Consider the following 27,725-nt stretch of genomic DNA (forward strand, 5'->3'; position numbering starts at 1 on the left):
TCAGACGGTGGTAACTCTCATCACCACTTCTCTAGGTTTGGTGGTGTTCGTGCTGATGTGACTCGGCGGGCTCCGTGGCTCGTGTGGCCGAAGATGGCTCAATAAATTCAGAAAGTTGTACGGACAGTGTTGGTCAGGCAAAGCCGGGCCGTCAGCATGAGCGTCAGTGCCTGTAGGGTCCTGTGCGGCCGCTGTGGTGTTTGTCGCGCTGTCGGCCGTGTCGAGCGCTGGCGTACCAGCAGCAGCCATGAGCGAGGACGGTGAAGGAGAGACGTCCACTCCCACCGGCTCCCTCTGGTGGAGCAATGTACGCGTCAACTCCTCTCTATTCTTCAGCTCCTCGCTGTCTCTCTTTTTGTCGTAATTTAAAACTTTCCACTGCTGATTGACGGCCTGCCAGCGATGGAATATGCGAAAGACGGACGGGCCCTCGTGGACGATTAGAGCTGTGGAGAGATTGATTTGGGTTAAGTTTCTGCAATGTTTTAATAATTCTGATTCAATGACTGAACAACGAATTTTGAAGGGTCACAAACTACACATCCCAGCATAAAAGCTCCCAATAAATTGTTATTAAAGCAGCTACTTTCGCAAACCACTATAATTTGAACACCAAAACACAACGAGAGGATTTGCGAGTGTGCGCTGGACAAAAACTCTGACGTTTTGAGCGGTGAGTGGATTCTAATTTGAACACGTCTGATTGGCTATTGCATTCAAGAAATCAACAGATATGTTTGGGATACATTGCTCAACACTGCAAAACAACTGTAAATAGAAACCTTTGATGCTCTCAAGAGCGCATACACCAAATCCGTTTTGCCAATATGCTATTATTACGGAGAAAACTGATCCTAGACCAGCAGTTATAGGCAGTTCTTCCCTCTAAAAGCAATCAGAAGCAGCAGCAGTCAGTGATAAATTGAGTGAGAAAATTCCACGTTAGTCTCTCAAGGTTGTGGCCAGAGGAAGACTAAGCCTTGCATGTTAACAGATACAACTTTCAATCTTAAAAATGTATTAGTAAATGTTGAGATTAACATATAAGTTCACAAACAGGTCCACTTTAGACATTCTAATAACTATAAGTAACTTTGCAACTACATGTCAACTAACATCATTAGAGAATTAGTAGACGGTTAGGTTTGGGTTAGTAGAATAAGATGACATGTAGTTACTTATAGTCAGTAGAAGAGCTGAAAAGTGGACTGTTGAAATAAAGTGTTAACCAAAAACCTTTACTAACATTAAAAACAATAAAAATGTATGAGATTATGTTTTAATAAAGTCATACAATAGACTCCTGAAAATGCACATCATTGCATTTGCGACCTGTTAATTGAGTGGAAAAAAATGCATAAAAAAACATTTAAAAAAATACATTATATGTACAGTCAGACACCTTGAGCATTTCATTCATTAATACAGTTTATTCACTATAGTTTAAAAAATGGTAATAAAATATGAGAAGATCTCAGAGTTAAACTGTGTCATAAAAAATTAATCTTAATTATGTCAGATAACACTTAAGCAAAACATGGTCAGGTCAAAGTGTCTGAATAATTTTTGGTTTTACTGGTAGTCCACTGTATGAAGAATTTTTGGGTATAAATGTCAAAGTCTACTTTATTTTGCCCACTAGTGTAAAAAAAAAAATTATATCTTGTGTCTGAATAATTTTTATAAAAAAAAAATATAATATAATAATATTATATAATATAATTTATATATATATATATATATATATATATATATATATATATATATATATATATATATATATATATATATATATATATATATATATATATATAAATATTAGAGAATTTAAAATAAGATTAACATACACTACCATTCCAAATTTTGGGGTCAGTAAGATTTATATTTTTTGAAAGAAGTCTCATCTGCTCACCAAGGCTGCATTTATTTGACTTAAAATACAGTCAAAACAATAAAAATTGTAATTGAAATTTCATTACAATTCAAAATAACTGTTTTCTGTGTAAATATATAGTAAAGTGTAATTTATTGCTGTGATCAAAGCTGAATTTTCAGCATCATTACTCCAGTCTTCAGTGTCACATGATCCTTCAGAAATCATTCTGATATGATGATTTGATGCACAAGAAACTTTTCTATTATCAGTGTTGAAAACAGCTGTGCTGCTTCATATTTTTGCGGAAACAGTGATAAATTCTTTTTTTTCTGGATAATTTAATAAATAAATATATAAATAAGTTAACAGAAAGAACAGCATCAGTTTGAAATATAAAACATTTGTAACATTATTAAAGTTTTTAATGTCACTTTTGATCAATTTAATGCATCCTTGCTGAATAAATGTTCCTACCTTTTCTTTCAAAAATGTATTAATTAATTTATTTTTAAATTGTAGACCCCAAAGTTTGGAAAGTTAGACCTTATATATATATATATATATATATATATATATGTGAACAAAAATGCCTTAATTGTTTGGAAATATGATCAAATAAGTCAAGAGAGAGATGTTAACTGATGTTACTTCAGTTGCATTGTGGGATACATTATTCTTTACAGTGTGTTTTATCTTATACTGCACAGTAAGTTAAATGTAGTAAGTGATCTGAGTATTGTTCGCATACTGTGCCCAGTAATGATGGCAGAATGAACACAGCTCATGTATTATTTCAGACTCCTAAACCTCAGGATCCAGGCGGATGCACCGGGAATCTAGTGTTCTGTTTGAAGAGACACTAAGCCAAAATCCTGGAGTTTCTTTGTGATTCATGCCTGCTTCCATCTAAGTTTAAAGAGGCGGTGATATTAATGGAGGCAGACGGCTGTGTCTGGCCCTGTTCCTCATTATCTGAAACTCTCTTTCTCTCCATGTGTTTATCCAGGGTCATCTGACTCTTGGAGATGTTTGTGTCCTCACATGTTCTCTGCAGAAGCTTGATGACTCCTCCTGGCTGCTTTACTATGGCTACATTCACATTGGCAGTGACAACCGCATTTACTTACAGGTGCGAGTCTCGAAATGTCCCGTTCAAACAACAGCTTACAGTAGCGTCTCGAATACTGTCAGTATATTCAGACTCAGTATATCAAGGTTTTTCTGCTTTTAAACACACATACTGTCTGTGGAGTTCTTTAAAGAGCGTGTATTAAAATTCTCCTTCATCTTTTCATATAAATATATGAGAAAACTCAAACTTTCAGAATGCAAAAACTTGTCCCCAGTGAAAATAGAGATGTACTAAACTACATAAATGATTATCATATCGTTCTTTATTTAAATCAGACTAAGACGACCCTAACTTGACCCCAAGCAGAACCGTACGTACCGATACAGACGACGTCCATGAAGCCGTACATCCCGTAACAGATCTGAAAGAGCAGGTCTTGCCGTTGCCATTTGGCCGAAGGGCTGAGAGACGACCACACCAGCCACGAGATACTGGCGATGAGAAAGAGGGAGCCCAAGATGGCCGCTGCTATCTGGACCTTCTCTATGACGGTGAGGGAAATCGCTTGCCACTTCATTAGAAGACAAAGACAGAGAGAGAGCAGTGTGTTTCAGTGCTACCATATTGTACTATTTAGGATTGAGTGTCAAGATGTCCTGCACCCACTTATATATATATATTAGCAAGGGCACATTAAATTGATCAGTAAAGACATTTTTAGTGTAACAAAAGTTTTCTAGGATCCATGAAAGAACGATTTCCACAAAAATATGAAGCAGCACAACTATTTCCAATATTAATAAGAAATGTTTCTTGTGCATCAAATCATCATAATAGAATGATTTCTGAAGGATCATGTGACACTGAAAACTGGAGTAATGATGCTGAAAATACAGCTTTGCATCACAGGAATAAATTACACTTTACTATATATTCACATAGAAATCAGTTACTTTAAACTGTAAAAATGTTTTACTGTATTTTTGATTAAATAAAATCCAAACTTTTGAACATTATTGGAGGGGACTTTCCTCAAAAGTAAAATAATTATTAACAGAATAATTAAGAATCATTACCGTTCCTATCCCAAATTAAATTCAGGCCTGATTTTGTAAACAATCAGCAGTGGTTTTGTGAAGTTGCATCATTTTCTGTGTTGTACCTGCAGCGGGTTCTTGGTGCTGATGGCGATCACCTGATACTTGTAGTAACAGAGCTCACAGGTCCACGAGCCTCTCTCACTGATCCACTTGATGAGACACGGCTGATGAGTGCTGCGAACGGACCCGCTGCAGCGACACGGGCTCAGCAGCTCGCCCTGACACACACACACACACACACACACACAGAGAGAGAGAGATACACACATGAGCTGTGACATTCCAATTAATCAGGATGAGGAGACATGGGACACTCAGTAAACATGTTAGTAATTGAACATCCAGAGGAGAGAATGAAGGAATAATAACCCTGTGAAGTCTGGCATATAAAATAATTCTCTGAAAAATATAATTTTTTAAAAAATGGAACACTTTTAGACAAAATCTTGCATATGATGCAAAAGTTTGCATGTGTGTTTTTTGTTGATTATCATATTTGATGCATCAGACTTTTATGGTTAATACACTTTTCAGACACTTTTTTTTTTATTTTTCCAGTGTTTGGGTAGTTTTTGTGTTACCCTGATCCTGGGTCAGACGTAATAACCCAGTGTTTGGGTAGTTTGTGTGTTACTCTGATCCTGGGTCAGACGTAATAACCCAGTGTTTGGGTAGTTTGTGTGTTACTCTGATCCTGGGTCAGACGTAATAACCCAGTGTTTGGGTAGTTTGTGTGTTACTCAGATCCTGGGTCAGACGTAATAACCCAGCGTTTGGGTAGTTTTTGTGTCACCCAGCTCCTGGGACAGACGTAACAACCCAGCGTTTGGGTCGTTTTTGTGTTACCCTGATCCTGGGACAGATGTAACAACCCAGTGTTTGGGTAGTTTTTGTGTTACCCAGGTCCTGTGACAGATGTAACAACCCAGCGTTTGGGTAGTTTTTGTGTTACCCAGCTCCTGGGACAGACGTAACAACCCAGCGTTTGGGTCGTTTTTGTGTTACCCTGATCTTGGGACAGATGTAACAACCCAGTGTTTGGGTAGTTTTTGTGTTACCCAGCTCCTGGGACAGACGTAACAACCCAGTGTTTGGGTAGTTTTTGTGTTACCCAGCTCCTGGGACAGACGTAACAACCCAGCGTTTGGGTCGTTTTTGTGTTACCCTGATCTTGGGACAGATGTAACAACCCAGTGTTTGGGTAGTTTTTGTGTTACCCAGCTCCTGGGACAGACGTAACAACCCAGTGTTTGGGTAGTTTTTGTGTTACCCAGCTCCTGGGACAGACGTAACAACCCATTGTTTGGGTAGTTTTTGTGTTACCCAGATCCTGGCTCAGACGTAACAACCCAGTGTTTGGGTAGTTTTTGTGTTACTCAGATCCTGGGACAGATGTAACAACCCAGTGTTTGGGTAGTTTTTGTGTTACCCAGATCCTGGCTCAGACGTAACAACCCAGTGTTTGGGTAATTTTTGTGTTACCCAGCTCCTGGGACAGATGTAACAACCCAGCGTTTGGGTAGTTTTTGTGTCACCCAGCTCCTGGGACAGACGTAACAACCCAGCGTTTGGGTCGTTTTTGTGTTACCCTGATCTTGGGACAGATGTAACAACCCAGCGTTTGGGTAGTTTTTGTGTTACCCAGCTCCTGGGACAGACGTAACAACCCAGTGTTTGGGTAGTTTTTGTGTTACCCAGCTCCTGGGACAGACGTAACAACCCATTGTTTGGGTAGTTTTTGTGTTACCCAGATCCTGGCTCAGACGTAACAACCCAGTGTTTGGGTAGTTTTTGTGTTACTCAGATCCTGGGACAGATGTAACAACCCAGTGTTTGGGTAGTTTTTGTGTTACCCAGATCCTGGCTCAGACGTAACAACCCAGTGTTTGGGTAATTTTTGTGTTACCCAGCTCCTGGGACAGATGTAACAACCCAGCGTTTGGGTAGTTTTTGTGTCACCCAGCTCCTGGCTCAGACGTAACAACCCAGCGTTTCGGTCGTTTTTGTGTTACCCTGATCTTGGGACAGATGTAACAACCCAGCGTTTGGGTAGTTTTTGTGTTACCCAGCTCCTGGGACAGACGTAACAACCCAGTGTTTGGGTAGTTTTTGTGTTACCCAGCTCCTGGGACAGACGTAACAACCCAGTGTTTGGGTAGTTTTTGTGTTACTCAGATCCTGGGACAGACGTAACAACCCAGTGTTTGGGTAGTTTTTGTGTTACCCAGCTCCTGGGACAGACGTAACAACCCAGTGTTTGGGTAGTTTTTGTGTTACCCAGCTCCTGGGACAGACGTAACAACCCAGTGTTTGGGTAGTTTTTGTGTTACCCAGATCCTGGCTCAGACGTAACAACCCAGTGTTTGGGTAGTTTTTGTGTTACTCAGATCCTGGGACAGATGTAACAACCCAGTGTTTGGGTAGTTTTTGTGTTACCCAGATCCTGGCTCAGACGTAACAACCCAGCGTTTGGGTAGTTTTTGTGTTACCCAGCTCCTGGGACAGATGTAACAACCCAGCGTTTGGGTAGTTTTTGTGTCACCCAGCTCCTGGGACAGACGTAACAACCCAGCGTTTGGGTCATTTTTATGTTACCCTGATCCTGGGACAGATGTAACAACCCAGTGTTTGGGTAGTTTTTGTGTTACCCAGGTCCTGGGACAGATGTAACAACCCAGCGTTTGGGTAGTTTTTGTGTTACCCTGATCCTGGGACAGATGTAACAACCCAGTGTTTGGGTAGTTTTTGTGTTACCCAGGTCCTGGGACAGATGTAACAACCCAGTGTTTGGGTAGTTTTTGTGTTACCCAGGTCCTGGGACAGATGTAACAACCCAGCGTTTGGGTAGTTTTTGTGTTACCCAGGTCCTGGGACAGATGTAACAACCCAGCGTTTGGGTAGTTTTTGTGTTACCCAGCTCCTGGGACAGACGTAACAACCCAGCGTTTGGGTCGTTTTTGTGTTACTCTGATCTTGGGACAGACGTAACAACCCAGTGTTTGGGTAGTTTTTGTGTTACCCAGCTCCTGGGACAGACGTAACAACCCATTGTTTGGGTCATTTTTGTGTTACCCTGATCTTGGGACAGACATAACAACCCAGTGTTTGGGTAGTTTTTGTGTTACCCAGCTCCTGGGACAGATGTAACAACCCAGTGTTTGGGTAGTTTTTGTGTTACCCAGCTCCTGGGACAGACGTAACAACCCATTGTTTGGGTCATTTTTGTGTTACCCTGATCTTGGGACAGACATAACAACCCAGTGTTTGGGTAGTTTGTGTATTACTCAGATCCTGGGACAGATGTAACAGCCCAGTGTTTGGGTCGTTTTTGTGTCACCCAGATCCTGGGTCAGACGTAACAACCCAGTGTTTGGGTAGTTGTTGTGTCACCCAGATCCTGGGACAGAAAATAAGTAGAAAGAAGTCAGAAAAGAATCAAGAAGTAAAAAAAAAAAATTAAAGTAAAATTAAAGTTAAATAAACAACCCAATTTTCTGGGTAAAATGAACCCAACATGTGTTCTGCCCTATATTTACCCAGCCCTTGGGTTGAAAACAACACACATTAGTGTTTTTTAGAGTGTATAGTATGATACAGTGAGAATATGGCGCTCATACTCGGAAGAAAAAAAAAACATCTTTAAAAACAATTTTATTCAGAGGCCCAAACTGAGCAAAAATATGCAATTTGATGCAAATGCTGATATTTACATGGACAAAAAGTGAGATGAAATTCTTGTAAGGTAAATTAATGAGATCTTTATAACAGAATAGCAGATACTTACATAAAATACATATATCAGTCACTCTATATCTGTCAATAATATATCTTGTAAGATTATATTTAATGCTTAGTTTTATGATCAAAGCTTTAAAACATATAATGCAATGCACCAATGATTGAGAGATGAACAAATAAACCATCCTCAAAAGCTGATGGATCATATTTTATATGTTAAAAAAAAAAGTAAAATTAAGTTGCTTCAGTCCAGTAAATGTTTATCTTGAAATATTACTGACAATATAAAAGTTATTCTTATGTTTACTTTATAAAAATCAGTAAAGATTCCACAGTAAAAAGATACGAACCACGAGCTGAAGATGAGATGATGTTTTTACAATTATACTGTTACTTGCTAAAAAAGTAAAACTATAAATCGGACGACAGAAGGCATGTAGTAGATCGTGTGCAACAGGTTTTACAGCAGTTTGATCATGTTGATCATTTAGAGTTTTTTCTTTTAGTTTGCTATAAAAAAAATTAAAAAGCCTTCTTATCACCAACACTTTTTCTTCTATTTATTTTTCAACGTTTTATCTTGGTTTTTAGAACCTGCATTTGACAGTTCAGGCATAATGAAAAATGTGTGTTGACAATTTCAGAACAAATCATTTATCTTCCTCATGCACTGGATGAATTTTTAAAGGGAAAAAAGAGAACCTAACTTTCATTCGAAGTGACTTTTTAACTGCACTACACATGGTAAACTGCTGGTTACTGCATCAACGGAAGCTCTGAGAAAAACTAACGAACAGATTGACTGTGGTGTTCATGCTGTGTTTGGATATTTAAAGGAATAGTGCACCAAAAATGTGAGACTGTGAGAATCTTCAGGTGAAAGTCAGTTGAGTTAGTTTGCAGAACACAAACAACACACTGATTTATTTCACCTGCAGAAAAGTATCTAATATATACATTAAAGGGGACCTATAATCTCTCTTTCACAAGATGTAATATAATTCTCTGGTGTCTCCAGAATGTGTGTGTGAAGTTTCAGCTCAAAATCCCCCACAGATCATTTATTATAGCTTGTCAAATTTGCCCCTATTTGGGTGTGAGCAAAAACACGCAATTTTTGTGTGTGTCCCTTTAAATGTAAATGAGCTGCTGCTCCCCGCCCCCTTTCCAGAAGAGGGCGGAGCTTTAACAGCTCAACAACAACAAAGCTGGAGAATCTCACGCAGCCAAAATGACGAAAGTGTTCAGCCTTACATTGTTCAAACCGGAGTCGACACTGATGGAGAGACTCAGGAAGAAGTTACAACTTTTAGACGTTTCTGAATGGTTAGTGGATAAAATGTAGTTGCTGTGGAGTTGATTCAACTCATCCACTAGCATGTGTCGTCATGTTCATCTTTTGTGTTGAATTGATCCTCGTTTGTGAAGCAGTCCGGCGTAAAATGACGGCATGACAACAACACTCTACTACAACAACTCTTCCTCTTCTCTAAAGCAGCCCAACATGGCCCCGCCCCCTTTGTTGTGTGTTCTCAGGGGTGGGGTTTATGTAAATTTTCAGGTTAGTGATGTCACTAATCCAGGAAGAAGCTCATTATAGTCCCTACCAGTCAATTAAGTGATTTCTGTAAAAGAAAATATCTCTCTTTGCATTGAACTTTGAGCGTTGTTACTTTGCAGATTTTGTTTAAGCTCGAACAGCAACATTACACACTAACTAAAGTTAAAAAAGTCAACTAAAACCTTCAAAAATTGTCTATTTTACACAATATTTATGTGTGCTGACTGTATTAATGCTTATTAGAGTACTGTGGCATTAGTTTAGCAACATACATTGAAAGAAATTGGTGCTTTGAAACTATTTTAAATTTCAAAAGAAACAGCAAGTAACACTGAATCAAACATGACATTTTGAAGTAGAGAGACTGAGATAGTATTTTCTTGTATGTACTCCAATAATCTTTGTTTTATTTACACCTTTGCAGTGTATTGCCAGTAATCCAATCCATTTTTTTCTCAGTAGGCAGCTTACCGTGTTTTGGCCTCTAGTGTGTGTCGAGTGTAGTATTTTTACTGCGGGATGGTTATGTGTGTGTCATATTCGCTCTACTGCCCGCACAGGACAGCATTAAACGAAAGTGGATGGATGTAGACGTCCTGACTGTCGTGTCTGTGAAGCATAACTGAGGAGCAGACACAGGAACAGGTGTGGCGCAGTGTGAGCGCTCACCTTCCAGCAAACGCGCGAGCACTAACGCTTGCATCACACTGAGAGACATTGACACTCGCACACACAATCTGCTTTGTTTCTCTCTGCAGAAGATAAGTGTATGAACAGAGCTTGAGTTAAATGTTTCAAAACCCATTTCTCGTATCAGAACCCAAAATCAGACCAGATAAACTGATGCATTCATGCTTAGGAGTTTGCTCAGGACACATAATGGAGTACTTTTTTTTAGCAACTTCAAAGGGGTGGTTGATTATGATTTGACTTTTTTAACTTTAGTTAGTGTGTAATGTTGCTGTTTGAGCTTAAACAACATCTGCAAAGTTACAACGCTCAAAGTTCAATGCAAAGGGAGATATTTTCTTTTACAGAAATCACTTTTTAAGGACTACAACATGCTTCTTCCTGGGTTGGTGACATCACTAACCCTAGAATTTACATAAACCCCGCCCACGAGAACGCGCAAAAAAAGTGGGCGGGGCCATGTTGGGCTGCTTTAGAGAAGAGGAAGAGTTGTTGTAGTAGAGTGTTGTTGTCATGCCGTCATTTTACACCGGACTGCTTCACAAACGAGGGTCAATTCAACACAAAAGATGAACGTGACGACACATGCTAGTGGATGAGATGAATCAACTCCACAGCAACTACATCAATTTATCCACTAACATTCAGAAACGTCTAAAAGTTGTAACTTCTTCCTGAGTCTCTCCATCAGTGTCGACTCCGGTTTGAACAATGTAAGGCTGAACACCGTTACTGACAATCCTCATTTTGGCTGCGTGAGATTCTCCAGCTTTGTTGTTGTTGAGCTGTTAAAGCTCCGCCCTCTTCTGGAAAGGGGGGCGGGAGCAGCAGCTCATTTGCATTTAAAGAGACACACAAATAGAGGCAAATTTGACAAGCTATTATTAAATGATGAGCTGAAACTTTCTGGGGACATTAGAGACTTTTAATTATCAGTCAACTTTGTTTCTCCTAAAATTCTTTAAAAAAATGCAAATAGACACAAAGGATTTTTCATTGCAGACAAATCTGAGCACAGTTTGAGATCTCTAGAGGAATAATGTACTAATGTACTCTCCATTTAATCTCATTGCTGTTGAGATATTAAAGAGATCTTGTTTGTGCTTATTATTTCCTCTGTGTCATCCTGCTCTCTCAAAAGGGAATTTTATTGCTCAATTTCAAGTCTTAATGGAGTTCTCAGACATGTTTAATAAAAGTATTAACTTTATCTCAGATATTTCTCAAAGTTGTGTGGAAAAATAAAGGTAGCAGACTTTGGTATCTTGTCAAATCTAAACATAGACATTGTTGAGATCTCTAGAGGAGTAACATGTGAGTTTTCTGTCTTTTCCCCCAGGAGAAACATCAGAGAAGACCCACAGTTCTCCATTAAACTATCTACCGTCTGAAAGTTAAGAGATCTCATTTGTGTTCCTTCGGCCAAAGAGTCGAGCTCTCCGTAAAAGCCGCCTCGAGCTCAACTTAACGTGAGTATTACATAAGCACGACCCCGATGCTCCTTCAGCCAAGAGGAGCGCTACCTCCGTCACAGCGTCGAGAGGAAATAGAAAGGGAGTGTTGGTACAGACACAGGCCTGTCTGCAGATGGACTTAGTGGGAGCGAGTTGGCCGGACAGTATGAGGAGAGCAGGAACAGCCAATGGGAGGAGGACGGCACAGGAGGAGACGGGGAGAGCGTCCAAACCTGCAGCCTAATCCACCTCCGTGTTCTCAGGGCAGCGAGTGAGCAGCACAAATCAGACGGCCATTACAACTGTGACAATCTGTTTCACTTACTCCACCGAGAGCTGAATGCCGTTCATTTTGCTCCTGTCCTAATTCACTTCAGGTAGAGGCAACCAAACTTACAATAAATGTGTGTCATCAGTGTGAACACAAGCAAACTGACTAGTCAAAATAGACAATTCTTGTTTTTAAAGGAATATTGCAGTATTTATTATTAATCATTTATTTATGCATATCATTATTCTTTTTTTTTTTAATTCATGTGCTTCGTTATCTTGAATCAGAATAACTTCCTCTCCCTTTTGCAGCGACTTCTCTTCTCTGATGACGGGGGCGGGGCAACCTGTCACTCACATGAGATCCACCAATAGCAAACCACAACCATCTAATTAATTCCCCACAGACAAAATCAAGCCCCGTCCTACATTTGTTCTTGTTTGAGAAGCGTTTCACTTGAATATATGGCACAATAGGGAAGAAAAGACCATCACAACTTAAGATTTATGCCGACTTTAAGTTTAGTCTACAGAATTTGTAGCATAATGTTGATTAAAATAATTTTAACCTCATTTTCTTTTAAAAAAGCCAAAGTTGAGTGAATGCATGTTTGTGTGTGAGCACATGTGTGTGTGTGTGTGTGTGAGAGTGTGTGTGCATGTGTGTGTTTTAAGAAAAGGGGGATGAGTTAAATAATTTTTGTAGCAAACATTATGCTATAACTTTATAACTGCATTTAGCAAATTAGAGCTGGGCAATAATGTAGTTACATTTTTAGCCGATATAAACAATCAGGTAATCGAGATTTACTAAATAGTATATGTTGCTTAACATGAGTGTATGTATGTGAATAAACTTGGATGTACTATATATCTATATATAGTTTAAATCGGTAATATTTCTTTCCTAAACGAAGGGTTGAAGTTATTAGAGAGTTGCTGTAGAGCATTTAAAATCAGTCACTTATAATGTTCCATTTGAATTATGCAACTGTATAAAAATCTGCAGAATGCATTTAAACATGGTCAGACGTGTTAAACAGAGCAGAGAGTAGCTAAAAGCGTGATCAAATAAGAATTAAAAATGGCGCATTATATCAAAAACGGTTTTCCAGCTCCAATGCATTCCTGTGAGAAACAGCCATTCAGCTTGAAGGGTGTGAAAAAGCATGTCACGGGTAGTTTGCAGCACACAAAGTACCTTAGTCAGACTGTAACTCCCCTGTAAATCTGTGTCAGTCGTGTGCCGCTCTGAATTATGAATAAGTATGACTCAGAAATAAATAAACATCTGAGACGTTGCAGGGTGGAGGGAGGCTCGAGGGGGATTCTCATAGCCAGACTCAAGGATAGAGAGAAAGCGTGTCACTGATTGACACTCTTTAGATTAAATTAGCTGGAGTGATTAAGAAACGACCACTCCTGTCAGAAATGTGAAGCGCTTTAGGGTGTTTGATATATCTAACATTAAATTAACATAACCGAATTTGCATTAAAAGAGATATTTTGGCATATTTTAAAAGTCAAGTATTTAAAATTAGTCAAATTTAAGTCAATTTAAACAGAAATATCTGAATAACAGATCGAAGGTGATTTAAGAACTCTTTATTTTTTATTGCCAACATTGAGGACACCTGATGATAACGAGCAGAATCACTGAAGGAAAGAGAAACATAAGAACTACAGCCGACGATTTCAGCCACTGCCTTAAACTGAAATCAACTCTTATTACTGACCAGACTGACTTAATTTCTGCCATTCATCTGCAGTTCTTTTTGAGAATTAACAGAGGTTTAGATGTTGATTTTATTGAAAATGTTTGATCACCATTATGGTTATCGGTGTTTCATTTAATTGGACAGTTTTACTCTTTGCTTTTTATATCAGTTTGTGTTTTTTTGTAACAGTGTTTGCTAAAGCATATCATTTGTTGTGAGGGAAAGCAGAAATTATCAGATGAAAAAGTTTGAATTATCTTAAAAAAATAATTGACTAATCTCACAACTGATCACATTCTTAATTTTCATTTTTAAATATACAGACATACAGAATATGAATCTCAACAATGGTGACATACTTCATGCCACAATGCATGCTGGGAGTCATGAGTTTTATACTCCCAGGATGCATTGCGGCATGAAGCATTTCACCATTGTTGCGATTCATATGCTGATTCTATATGTCTGTGTCTATGTTAAAAAAATCCTACAATGTATTTAAAAATCAAAATTCAGAATGTCTGATCTGTGCCTTGTGTGAAACTTTATCATCTGATCTCCTTTGTTTATGGTTTTCTTTGCAACAAATTATGTGCTTTAGCAACACCATTACAAAAACCACAACCTGACATAAAAAGCATTAGTCAAACTGCCTAACTAAATGAAACACCGATCACCATAATGGCGGTTTTCAGTAAAACATTTTCAATAAAACATCAACATCTAAATCTCTGGTAATTCTCAAAAAGAACTGTAGAAGAATGACAGAAATAAAGTCAGTCTGGTTAGTAATAAGAGAGTTTAATGTCTTTTGATTTCATCTAAGGTGGTAGCTGAAGTCAGTTGTGTTAATTAATAATGTTGCTTGTAATCTGTTGCCACAATTTTATTGGGTAGATATAGGGTATTACTTTTTAGTGAGTGTGTGTGTGTGTGTGTATATATATATATATATATATATATATATATATATATATATATATATATATATATATATATATATATACTGTATATATATGCACACACACGAATTTACCTATTTTACTCAACATAAACCTTTTGTGCAACCTTATTTCTGCAGGATTTTCACCTACTACAAAACATGAAACATTCCTCATTAAAACTGTCATGATGAAAAGACATTTATTTTCACTGTTGTTCATCAAACTCAAGATTTACTTGAGTTTAAGTTTTTGTTCTTTAATTTACGAGAAATATGCATGTATCCATTAAAATAAATTGACTGTATTTAGATGTCCCCCAAACTGATAAAACTGCAAACCTCATACAGAACAAAATAAAAGGTCTCATATTACCTCTTGAGGCTGATAAACATTTTCTGAAGGTTAAGCTCATCCTTGCATTAATCATTTGTAATCTTTTCACAGAAAGTGCCACATGCAGTATAAGTGTGTGCAGTCATCCATACGGAAATATCCATATCAGACCTACTTTTCAGATTAATGGTAAGTAGGCCATTTTAGTAAATGTGTCAGTCTGATTCCTTATTTGGATCCATGTGAATTAAAACATCAGGATTAGACGTGATTTAATGTCCTGAGTTCATGGTAGCTAAACGAGCTGATAAGCAAGTACCAAGCAAAAGTAATGTGCTGAAAACAACACCATGTGGCAACAATCTTTTGCAAGCACTACATGCATTGCATAGAAAGAAATTGTAAAAAATGTATCTTGTCGTACTGTCTAGACCAGATTAAATCCATTTCTGGTTTTCATTAAATAAAAGTAAACCTCTAAGTATAGCAACAAAGAAACCTGAACGAATAATATTGTGCTTAAATATGTGTGTGTCCTTTGCACTTATTCTTATTACAGCCATCTAAGGCCTTTTGAAATCCCTGGCACTCTGGTTTACAAACCACTTCCACTTTTCAGCAACATTCCCGCTGCTCTAAAGAGGCGAAATGAATTGAATCTGTCGTAAATAACAAAATATATGCCAGGAAAGGGGCTGCCTTTGACTCTTAATGATGCACGAATGTACAGCACAACAAAAGGCGGCACATAAGCGCAGCCTTAAGCCGTTCTGAAATAGCAATTTCCATCACTGGCTCGCTGGAGGGACGTTGAGTATTTGGGCCTCCATTCAGTGTGATGTGAATGTAATGTGGCAGACCTGTGTTATTGTGAATGTAGAGAGCCGGCCTCCACAGGATTACTGCATGCTAAATAATGCGTCCTTATCCGGTGTGGACATAAAGGCATCTGTGCTGGGCATTTATCTTTATGCTGCTTCTGAAGCTGTTTATTCCATGAATTGACTTCTATTTTCATTTCACTCTAAAAAATGCTGGGTTAAAAACAACCCAAGTTAGGTTAAATATGCACAAATCCATTGATTGTGTTGTTTTGACCCAGCAGTTGGGTTAAATGTTTGACCAACCTGCTGAGTAGTTTTATTTAACTCAACTATTGATTAAAAATCACTATATGGATGTGGCTTAAAATGAACCCAAATCAGACACATAATTACTAGAGGCAACAGCAATAATCAAAAAGTGAACATTTATTAATATGCAATTTAATAAATGTTTATTATGTAGTTAATATTAAAGCAAATTGCATAAGGCCTGGACAAAACTGATGTTGGCACAATTTGGCGTGTTTCACTGTGTTATTATCACAAATAAAAATATAGCTGAGAGCAGCAATTATCTGGGTTCAAGCACTTTAAGGTCTTTATGCACATGCATAAAAAGGTATTATGTTTTATTTAGCAAGCCTGTAACCATCTTGATCATAGATGGAAAAGACCATTTACAGCCAATACAGGCAATTTACCCTAAGAAATATATGTTTTTTAAAGCTTTTTAACAGTTTACAAGGTTGAGCCAAAAACCTAGGACTAGTTCGCCAAAGTTGTTTTTTGAAATAATCTCCAATATTTAACGAATGATTCGATGGACAGCATGGTCCTAGAGGCAAAGTTGCTCAGAATGACAAATGTCATGGGCGTGTGTGAAAAATACAAATACAAGATCCTTTATGCACATGAAAAACGCGAAGGTGACCCGGTGGCCAATTTCTTTCAAGTTTCTCACAGGCCTTTAGGGCCGTGTGTCAAACAGGCCCAGTGAGTTTCGTTCCGATCGGCCTCCATTAAACTTGTGTTATAGCTGTGGACATGTTTTTTGAGATATGTCAGTGTCCTCATAGACAATCATGGCACCTTGGACAAAGACACTGCATGCCAATTTTCAAATCAGTTGGACTAATGGTGAAGTAGACATTTTCATGTTTTTTTCCTGTTATAGCACCACCAAGTGGCCAGTTGCCACGTCCTTTTTCACACGACCACATAATGAGCTCTTACATAGATGTGCCAAGTTTGGTGGAAATATCTCATTCCGTTCACAAGTTATAGCCATTTTAGTAAAAGTGGCTCCGCCTCCTTTGAACGTTTTGGAGGTCATTGAGGAACGTGAACTTTTTTTTGATAATTATTGACAATCAGAGTCTGAAGAATCTTGCTGCACTGGTTTGGTTCTGATCAAAAACCTAGGACTAGTTTGCAAAAGTATGTTTTTCAAAAAATTGAAAATACGGAAATATTGCTGAGATCAACGAGCAAACTTTTGACCGCTGTAGGGCCCCCATCAGGCCGATTGGGGCGAGCCTTGGAGACATTGTAGATGGTATGAATACTACCATACCTCAAAGTTTCAAGTCTCTACGACTTACGGTTCGGTCTGCCAGATCACTTTAAGGGGAGAATGCTGATTCTTTGGAAATTTTATGAATTACAATAGGGTTTCAGTGCGACGCACTTGAACCCCTAACAATCGACTCCAAACTAAACTAAGCAATATGCTTACAAAATATCAATACATGTTTAGTTATGAATGTTTTTAATAAATGTAATATTCAAATGAAGGGTGAAGATGTCAATTTTCCAATGCTGGACATCACTTTTGGATGTTGCTGTCATTTTTCATGTACTCTAACCCTTGTGTGTTGTTGCAATTGAAGCAGAAATACTCCTGCATGTGTTTCTGCCTCTCAAACACGGATAAACTCTTCCAGGGCTTCCTCATAAATCTCTCCATCTGCTAAAATGGCAGTACAAATGCTGAAGTTGAGGCTCTGTGAGTGTTGATGTGTGTGAGCACACATACTGTAATTCTACAGGGATCTCCACAGCAGATTGATTCTGTGACTGTACGTCTCTCTCTTCTCAGTCTCTGTCTCTGCAGGTCTACAAAGCCGAGGTGAAAACAGCAGAGAAGCTCCGCTGCTCAGTGAATGTAAGAGATGAAAGGAATCTTCTGGGTTCAACACAAGTTACAAGTTAAAAAAAGAAGAAGCAAAAATCACAGTTACAGTAAGGCATAGGAGCCAGTGTTCCCAAGGGTTTTATAAAAGCAGAAATGTGAAGCTTGTGTTTTTGTTAAAGCACTTGCATTAATTATTCAGAAAGAAACTGTTTATTTTGACGAATCTAGTGTATGCATTGTTCTTTTTGAGATAGGTGCATGAACTTGGTTGATGCTGAAACTACATCAAAAACAAAGATGGCAGCAGCAGGTTGCACACTTCTGAGGGATTGTGCACCGGCCAAGAAACTGCCATTGAAATGCATGAGAAATGGACCGCTGTATTGTGATATTAGAAAACTCGATATTGGTTTGCTAAATGTAAACAGTATCTACACTAAAAAAAATTATTTGGTATAGAATTTCCTATGAAACTCTTTTCACTCAGCAATACTCATTTCACAAGTAATTAACACTTTACAATAAGGTCCTAAGGCCTATTAGTTAAAGGTACACTATGTTAATTTTAGCCCTTTAGCAGTTAAAAAAACAAAACTGCATACATTTTGCAAAAGAACATTGTTTTGTTTGTGCTTCACAGAATGCGTTTTCACAAAGAACACATTTTTATATTCCAATGCACTACTTTTCTAGTGTTTTTCTATGTAAACGCATTAAACCAGGGGTGGCGAACTCAGTCCTGCAGAGTTTAGCTCCACCCCTGATAAAAACTCACCTGCCTATAGCTTTCTAGCAACCTTTCAAACCTTGATTAGCTTGTTCTGGTGTGTTTGATTAGGGTTGGATCTGAACTCTGCAGGACTGAGGCTCTCCAGGACTGAGGTTATCCACCCCTGCACTAGATGGACGTGTATGGCCGATACGCTCGCGTTTCGCGTCTTTTGCAGCAGCTTGCACATGAGTGCCACGTTTTTAAGACACTGTGTCAAGTTAAAAGAATGTCAACTTTTACACACAGCGCCACTGTCAGTGTCAGTTCTAAAACAGTGGACCAATCAGAAGCACTTGAAGGCGGGGCAAGCGTTGCAAGCTTCTGTTTACAGTAGCAAGTTGGCTAGCAACTGTTTTATTTGTTTGTTGTTATTGCATCACATCTCAAAAGTTTGTCTCGAGACCCTTGAATTTTACGCTGCATTCCTGAGCACCGCGACTCACATTTTTAGATGTAAAGACGCGTTCTGTGTGAACGAGCCCTTACAGAGCTACATGTGACAATTTATCTGTTCAATAAAGTACCTTGCTCACCTGTTGAGTAATAAAAACGTCATCATCTCCCCATCGCTTTTACAACATTTCAATTCCCTCAGTTCTTGCCATCTCCGAAAAGCCAAGCCAATGTTGATTCTTGTTTTATTACAAACTCTGTCGCATTCTTTTTTTGCCAGCAGACTCTCTTCTGTTTGGCGTTTGTTTGACCAGGTGATTTCTCAGAGGATTTAGCTGCTCTGTGTCAACCTTTCTCACTCATTGTATCAACTAACCTCTGCCACACCCACACCAGACATGCATCAAAGCAGCCGGAGCTACTTTTCTCTACGTGTATGCATGTTTTTACAGATATGAAAAGACACGTACTGGGAGAGTGACGTATATATGCAATTTTGTGTGTGAAAACCATGGCTGCGTTTAACTCCACTTTTAGACTCTGGCTGCATCCAAAACCACATACTTCCCTACAATATAGTGGGCAAAAAACAGTATGTGACAAAAGAAGTATGTCTGAATTCACAGTACTCATAGAAGGCAAAAAATACACAGATGACCTACTACTTCAGGCGAGATTCCGATATGTGCATATGTGCATACACTTTACTATGCCATGACGCCACAAGGATTTGTGAATGGCAGTGAAGCGACGCAACTGACGCTGGTAGGTCACATGATGAGGGCAACATGGCGAAGGTAGTACATCCGGATTACATTCATATTTACACATATTCTCGATCGCCCACAGGTGGTTGGTCCCAGTATAGGTCATAAACCCCGCCCTCTCCATGTAATTTAATGGGACGTGAGACAAACTAAACAATTAAATTACACTTCAAATATTTTTTTTTCTGTTATTTTAGTTAGTTTTTATCACCCTAATGTAAATAATTTGTTTTTTTTAAGTAAGTTTGGTTTTAGTTAGATATTTGATACTATAAAAACAGCTACTCTGAGCGAAGTAGTCACTAAGGTGCCAACAGACTTTTTTCAGGATTTTCAGGTGGAGATTGGAGCTTCAACTTTAATTTCTGCATTTCCATAACTGTTTATTTCACACAGACATAATGAGTTGTTCTGCAGTAAATGGTACTAAACGATTCTGCGGGAGTGTGGGCGGGGCCTTGATACCGCGCCTCCACTTCATGTTCACTACTGCGCAGACTCGGGTCCTGAATCAGCACAAGATGTCAGTGCCATATTGGGACACTGGCGACTTCAATTTTCTACAATGGAAGAGAGTGGAGGTGCGTTGTCCATATTTTTTGACAGAGTCTGTCATGAGCACCAGTTGGAATGCCCTAGTTAGCCACTAGAGGGCATTCCAACCCAGACTAGTTCCTCACCACACTTGGACTTCATTTCCCATAACCCACTTCCCGGACTCATTATCCCGTCATTGCACTCAGCTGTTTTGCGTTTGGTCATTAGTGTCTGTCTAGTTATACCTGGTTTGTTTCTGCTTTTGTTATCAAGGTTTTGTTTATGGTCACTGGCTTCTGTTTGTGTTTTCTTTGTTTTATGTGGACTGATCTGTGAAGTGCGTTCAACTTTTTCAAGTGGGTGAGGGAAGTTTATTTGGACAGACCCTCGACCCCTCAATATTGACAGAGGGAGCGAGTCTACTCGATATGTAACCTACACTTCAGGCAGATGCATCAAAGACAATAGAACCCATTATAATCAGTGATGCTGTCTACACTGGATGCGGCATGACGCAACGCTACAAATTCCCGACAGTAAATGGATTCCCTGTTCTATTTCTGACGTAGTCCAAGTGCTTTGCAATGTTCGGTTTGGTCGCATTTAGTGTAGACAGCTGATTCGGTGCGAAGCGACAACGGTCCAGTCTGGTGTAGACAACTTTTAATTGCAATAAGTAAATGTAATAATTAAGCATTTATTAATCTTAGTTAATGTTAAGAAATATTTTTCATTGTTAGTTCATGTTAATGAATCACATGGAACCTTATTGTAAAGTTGGTAGAAAAACTGAAATAGTCTTTTCTTGTGAACATACTCTAATAAACTTTGAAAAATCTTTTTTTACAGTGTATCCTCATGCATATTGTGAAAGTTACTGGCTTTGCTATGTGATCATTGAGGTTTGAGGTAAAATTTATATAGACAAGGTCACTAATTCTATACTAGTTTAAAGTGAGCCCTTACAGTATGATGTTTCGAAACTGTACACTTCCATTGCAAATGCTTTAGAGCTGAACTTGCATTGAACCCAGAACTCTGTCCTCGTGCTTTTCAGATCTAGTCGAGGTGCATTTGTGAAGATAAAGATGTCTGGATAATGCAATATGATGTGAACAATCATTACATTTAGAAACAATACACCAGTCAAAGACGTCTGGAAGATGCAACAACACATTACAGAGCGCTATTACTCAGTGTTACACACTCAAACAGGATGCATTTTCTAAGCATCTGTCAGCGGCCCAATGAACTCCAGCGCTGAATCAGCAGAAAAACATCTATGAATCAGTCAGAGAATGATAAAAGACAGAAAATCAAAGTGCTGCCCTTCACCCAGACACGTCTTTCCATCATGCAGTATGTGTAAGACATCAGTTCTGCTTCATCTCTACACACAAAAAGCACTCTCTAACTGGAACAATCGTCTGAAATCATTCCCTCGGGTGTGCCTGCGCTCACATTTCTGTTCTTTACACTTACAGCAAAGCTTCTCAAAGACATCCTGCTGCTCGCTTTGGGGCAACAATCTTATAATTGCACGAGCACAATGGGTTTGTTTAACTCTGAATTCAAATTGTGTCATTATAGAGCGGTTAATCAAAACACTGAGCGCCTCGGAGGAACTTTCTATGATTCATAGACGCAGTAAACACAGAAGCTGCTCTCTTCATGATATGAGCCTAAAACTATTGAACATTTCTTCCATTATTGTCCAGGAAGAAAAGATACGATTCATTTAACACACACTCACCTTTTGTGACACAATGCCTTTGTAGTGGGGCATGTTGTCACAGTGGAAACATGTCATTAGAAAGCATATTTAAACACAGAGCAAACATAAAAGTTACATACAAAATATCAAATCATTGTTTTGGTCAACAGATATAGAAGCTAATTAACTGAATTAAATAACTAATGATTTATGAAATAAAGCCTTTGTGCATAATGCCTGTTATAATGCATTTTATCTTTTCATAAATAATTGTAACCAAAGTTACATGCATTATAATATTATTATTATTATTATTATTATATATTATTAGTGCTGTCAAATCGATTCATCGTGATTAAATGCATCTAGCATAAAAGTTTGTGTTTACATAATGTGGGTATATACAGTGGGTACGGAAAGTATTCAGACCCCCTTACATTTTTCACTCTGTTATATTGCAGCCATTTTTTCCTCATTAATGTACACACAGCACCCCATATTGACAGAAAAACACAGAATTGTTGACATTTTTGCAGATTTATTAAAAAAGAAAAACTGAAATTTCACATGGTCCTAAGTATTCAGACCCTTTGCTGTGACACTCATATATTTAACTCAGGTGCTGTCCATTTCTTCTGATCATCCTTGAGATGGTTCTACACCTTCATCTGAGTCCAGCTGTGTTTGATTATACTGATTGGACTTGATTAGGAAAGCCACACACCTGTCTATATAAGACCTTACAGCTCACAGTGCATGTCAGAGCAAATGAGAATCATGAGGTCAAAGGAACTGCCTGAAGAGCTCAGAGACAGAATTGTGGCAAGGCACAGATCTGGCCAAGGTTACAAAAAAATTCTGCTGCACTTAAGGTTCCTAAGAGCACAGTGGCCTCCATAATCCTTAAATGGAAGACGTTTGGGACGACCAGAACCCTTCCTAGAGCTGGCCGTCCGGCCAAACTGAGCTATCGGGGGAGAAGAGCCTTGGTGAGAGAGGTGAAGAAGAACCCAAAGATCACTGTGGCTGAGCTCCAGAGATGCAGTCGGGAGATGGGAGAAAGTTGTATAAAGTCAACCATCACTGCAGCCCTCCACCAGTCGGGGCTTTATGGCAGAGTGGCCCGACTGAAGCCTCTCCTCAGTGCAAGACACATGAAAGCCCGCATGGAGTTTGCCAAGATGGTGAGAAATAAGATTCTCTGGTCTGATGAGACCAAGATAGAACTTTTTGGCCTTAATTCTAAGCGGCATGTGTGGAGAAAACCAGGCACTGCTCATCAGCTGTCCAATACAGTCCCAACAGTGAAGCATGGTGGTGGCAGCATCATGCTGTGGGGGTGTTTTTCAGCTGCAGGGACAGGAGGACTGGTTGCAATCGAGGAAAAGATGAATGCGGCCAAGTACAGGGATATCCTGGATGAAAACCTTTCTTCAGAGTGCTCAGGACCTCAGACTGGGCCAAAGGTTTACCTTCCAACAAGACAATGACCCTAAACACACAGCTAAAATAATGAAGGAGTGGCTTCACAACAACTCCGTGACTGTTCTTGAATGGCCCAGCCAGAGCCCTGACTTAAACCCAATTGAGCATCTCTGGAGAGACCTAAAAATGGCTGTCCACCAACGTTTACCATCCAACCTGACAGAACTGGAGAGGATCTGCAAGGAGGAATGGCAGAGGATCCCCAAATCCAGGTGAGAAAACTTGTTGCATCTTTCCCAAAAAGACTCATGGCTGTATTAGAATAAAAGGTGCTTCTACTAAATACTGAGCAAAGGGTCTGAATACTTAGGACCATGTGATATTTCAGTATTTCTTTAATAAATCTGCAAAAATGTCAACAATTCTGTGTTTTTCTGTCAATGCTGTGTGTACATTGAGGAAAAAAATGAACTTAAATAAACTTTTATTTTGGATGCTATTAATCGCGATTAATTGATTTGGCAGCAATAAATATTATGCATTATAATATTTGCACTTGCAGATTCCTTGTTACATCTGAAATTGTTTGTTTGTCATGTGTTTTAATGCATTATACTTTCTAAAGGTGTAACAATGAATAGATAATGTATTATAAATGTGGTTACAATTATTCATGAGACCATACGATGCATTACAAAAGACTTTTATAATACATTATACAGTATATTAAAGTAAAGTGTTATCCTATATCTCCCATATTATAGTAGTGTGACAACTAGCCCCGGTCTCCTCTATAACTAGTGTTTTAAGGGTTTTGCTCTTTGCTTATAAGCCTCTCAGGAGTAAAGTAATGGATCCGTCCCTGCTGACTCGACTCATGTTTCCTTCGTTCAGTACAGGTGAGGCTCATCTCAGGTAACACGGCAGTTACTTCAACACTCGCCTCACGCCTGCAATTTTTCATTTACTCTGACTTGGCACAAGCTTAAATGTATCAGTGAAACAAGTGTGAAATAAATGTCGTTCTGTTGTAAATTCTGGTGAATCACCTTTCCTTTGGGTGAAGACGATGCAGAGGTTTTTGAAGTGGAAACAATTTGCATATATTCATGAATAATGTATGAGGCCTGCTCTGAGCTACAGTTTTCCTACTAAAACAAGAAGCATTAAGAAAAGTAAATACTCCTTTGGCAACAGCAGGGCCGTGACCTTACAATCATGAGGTTAATTTAAACACGGCTCCTCGGAAATATCAGGGATTTCAATGTTAGCGGTAATGGAAATTAATACACTTCTTGGATGTTTATGGACTATAGGAAATAGGAATTTTTTTAGTTATGCTAAGCACATTTCTCTTTGTACATGCGATCTCTACAACAATAATGATTTCATTTCCATGACATTTTAAAATGTTACTAATTTCTATGACTTGCCTGGTTGTAATAGATAAGGATTTATTTGAAAATAAAAAGTAAATCATTAATTTCAATAATAAGTAAAATCATTGAAATTTGTTGGTCAGAAGTTTGAGAATCCTATTTAAAACTGCATGAAAGTTGTGCCTACTGAGAGTTTCCTTATCTTCAATGTTTTGAATCTTGGATTTGGTCCCAAATACGTTTTATGTTAATTGCTTTAATTATGTTTTTCATTTTACTAAATAATAATATGTGCTTTTAATAGACATTCCCTGTGTTTTGAGCAAAATTATGTCAGTTAACTAAAGTACATCATAAAAACTGAGAAGTGCTGTCTGCACAGCTGCGCATTGGGGGAGTGGCCATTGGATTTCGCTCATGAATATTTAATTAAATAGGTCCAGGCAAGGAATGGAAGTGTGGACTTTAAATAGTTGATGGTAATTAATATAGATTTTTGTGTGTGTTTACAGATCTGTTTACTGCTGCCAATGCTGTTTTGTATTACAGTAGACTGTTTTTCTTGTTCACATGCAAATATTTTTATGTTTAATATATGTCATATATTACACTGGGTTAAAATGCCAGGTTAAAAACAACCCAAGTTGGGTTGAAAATAGACAAACCCAGTGATTGGGTTAAATGTTTGCCCAACCTGTTGGGTAGTTTTATTTAACCCAACTATTGATTATAAAAATGACTGTATTGCTTGCTTAAAATGAACCCAAAGTATGTTGGAAATTATTTTTTTTAATATGTTTAAATTTTTAAATGTTTAATGAATAATAATGAAACAATAAACATTTATTAAATTGCTTATTAATAAATGTTCACCTTTTGATTATTATTGTAATTATGTGTCTCATTTTAAGCCAGACATACAGTAATTTTTAAACAATAGTTGGGTTAAATAAAACTACCCAGCATGTTGGACAAACATTTAACCCAACTGCTGGGTTAAAACAACCCAATCACTGGGTTTTTCAATTTTCAACACAACTTGCTATTCTACACTCTAAATATGCTGGCTTAAAAACAACCCAAGTTGGGTTGAAAATTGACAAATGCAGTGATTGGGTTGTTTTTACCCAGCAGTTGGGTTAAATGTTTGCTGGGCAGTTTTATTTAACTCAACTATTGTTTAAAAATTACTATATGTCTAGCTTTAAATGAACCCCAAATAGGTTGGAAATTAAAAATCAGACACATAATTACTAGAGGCAACAATAATAATCAAAAGGTGAACATTTATTAATAAGAAATTTAATAAATGTCTTTTGTTTCATTCATTAAATGTATTAATAAATGTCCAATTATTAAACATATTCATATAAATGTTAATTTCCACCATCATTTCATTTTAAGCAAGCAATAGAGTCATTTTTAAACAATAGTTGAGTTAAATAAGACTACCCAGCACATTGGACAAACATTTAACCCAACCGCTGGGTCAAAACAACCCAATCAATGGGATTTTCAATTTTTAACCCAACTTGCTATTCTACACTCTAAATATGCTGAGTTAAAAACAACCCAAGTTGGGTTGAAAATTGACAAACCCATTGATTGGGTTGTTTTGACTCAGCGGTTGGGTTAAATGTTTGTCCAATGTGCTGGGTAGTCTTATTTAACTCAACTATTGTTTAAAAATGACTATATGTCTGGCTTAAAATGAACCCAAAATATGTTGGAAATTAAAAATCAGACACATAATTACTAGAGGCAACAATAAAAATCAAAAGGTGAACATTTATTAATAAGCAATTTAATATCTATTGTTTCATTCATGAAATGTATTAATAAATGTTCATTTATTAAGCATAATAATATAAATGTTGATTTCCAAAATATTTTAGCTTCATTTTAAGCAAGCAATACAGTAATTTGTAATTAATAATTAATAGTTGAGTTAAATAAAACAAAACAACCCAAGGTATGTCTATTTTCAACCCAACTTGGGTTGTTTTAACCCAGCATTGGTTTTTCTCTAGGTTACAGGCTGCACACAGTCCTAATGTAAAATTTTAATTAAGCTAGTAATGAAATGAACATAATTAAATTGATAGTTTACTCAATACAATTGAGCTGATATTGATAAATCAGTTTCATGCAACCTCATAAAACTAGTACAATCAAAACTTTTTAGTATGATTAAATGACTCAGCTCATTCCTCATGTATCATTAGGGTTGTTGTGTACCTGTTCCGGCCCTTGGAAGCATATCCTGCACACCGGGGTTCCTTCTGCATAACTGATGAAGGAGAATCGGTCGTCCCTCCGGTCCTTGGAGAACTCTTCCGCCGCGGCGCCCGTCCACCCGGATCCGTCCGCGGCTGCCTCCGGCCCGGCAGCGTCCTCTGTGGACGGGGTACTCCAGTGCCGGAGCCGGTGGGCTCGTAAGGTATTGTTGTTATCTGAGGCATAAGGGCTGATTCTGGCCGTTTGTCCGCTCATGGGGCTTGTATGAGCCTGTGGTCCGAGCAGAAACACCTTGAGGTCACTGAAGAGAACGCAACAGCGGCTCTTCAGCATGCCGTGACCGCGCAGCATCCGAGAAACGGGATGAATGGACACTGTCCGGGATCAACTACTGCAGGTTCCCTTCGAGTGAAGAGTGAATATAAGCCATGGTATTCCACTGAAACTGAGAACTTAAATTGAATTGGTGCCTTACAGTCGAAACCTGTACAGTGAGTTCATTGCACTTTTTGAATGTGTTGATTGCAAGACATTTGAAGTGCCATAATCAGTTACTGATCTAGATCAGAATTAGGTAGAAAATAACAGAAAGGCAGTAAACAGGTGTCAGATGCCATATGATCGGTTTATTCCATTGATTTGTGATCGGTATTTCCTCCAGCAGTGTAAAAGCATGCCACATGTGTTAAAGCGTTCCTCAGCGGTGTGAAATCATCCGCCCCCGGGATCTGCACCTAAAGGTTACCGCGATGCAGGTGACGCGCGTGTCTTCATCTGGTGTTCAAT

At 38.4% G+C, this 27,725-nt stretch overlaps 1 protein-coding gene across 1 annotated transcript; it reads right to left on the bottom strand.

Annotated features, from left to right (window-relative positions):
- Window positions 1–27,290, bottom strand: marchf4b (membrane associated ring-CH-type finger 4b). The gene is made up of 4 exons (XM_067410504.1): window positions 26,940–27,290; window positions 4,111–4,266; window positions 3,327–3,519; window positions 1–446 (listed from the first exon to the last, which is right to left on the bottom strand). The coding sequence occupies exons 1-4, from the start codon at window positions 27,288–27,290 to the stop codon at window positions 1–3; spliced, it is 1,146 nt and encodes a 381-aa protein (XP_067266605.1).
- Between the last annotated feature and the right edge of the window lie 435 nt (window positions 27,291–27,725).

This window comes from Chanodichthys erythropterus, chromosome 14 (genome assembly GCF_024489055.1).
Source record: "Chanodichthys erythropterus isolate Z2021 chromosome 14, ASM2448905v1, whole genome shotgun sequence".
In the NCBI taxonomy this organism is placed as follows: Eukaryota; Metazoa; Chordata; class Actinopteri; order Cypriniformes; family Xenocyprididae; genus Chanodichthys; species Chanodichthys erythropterus.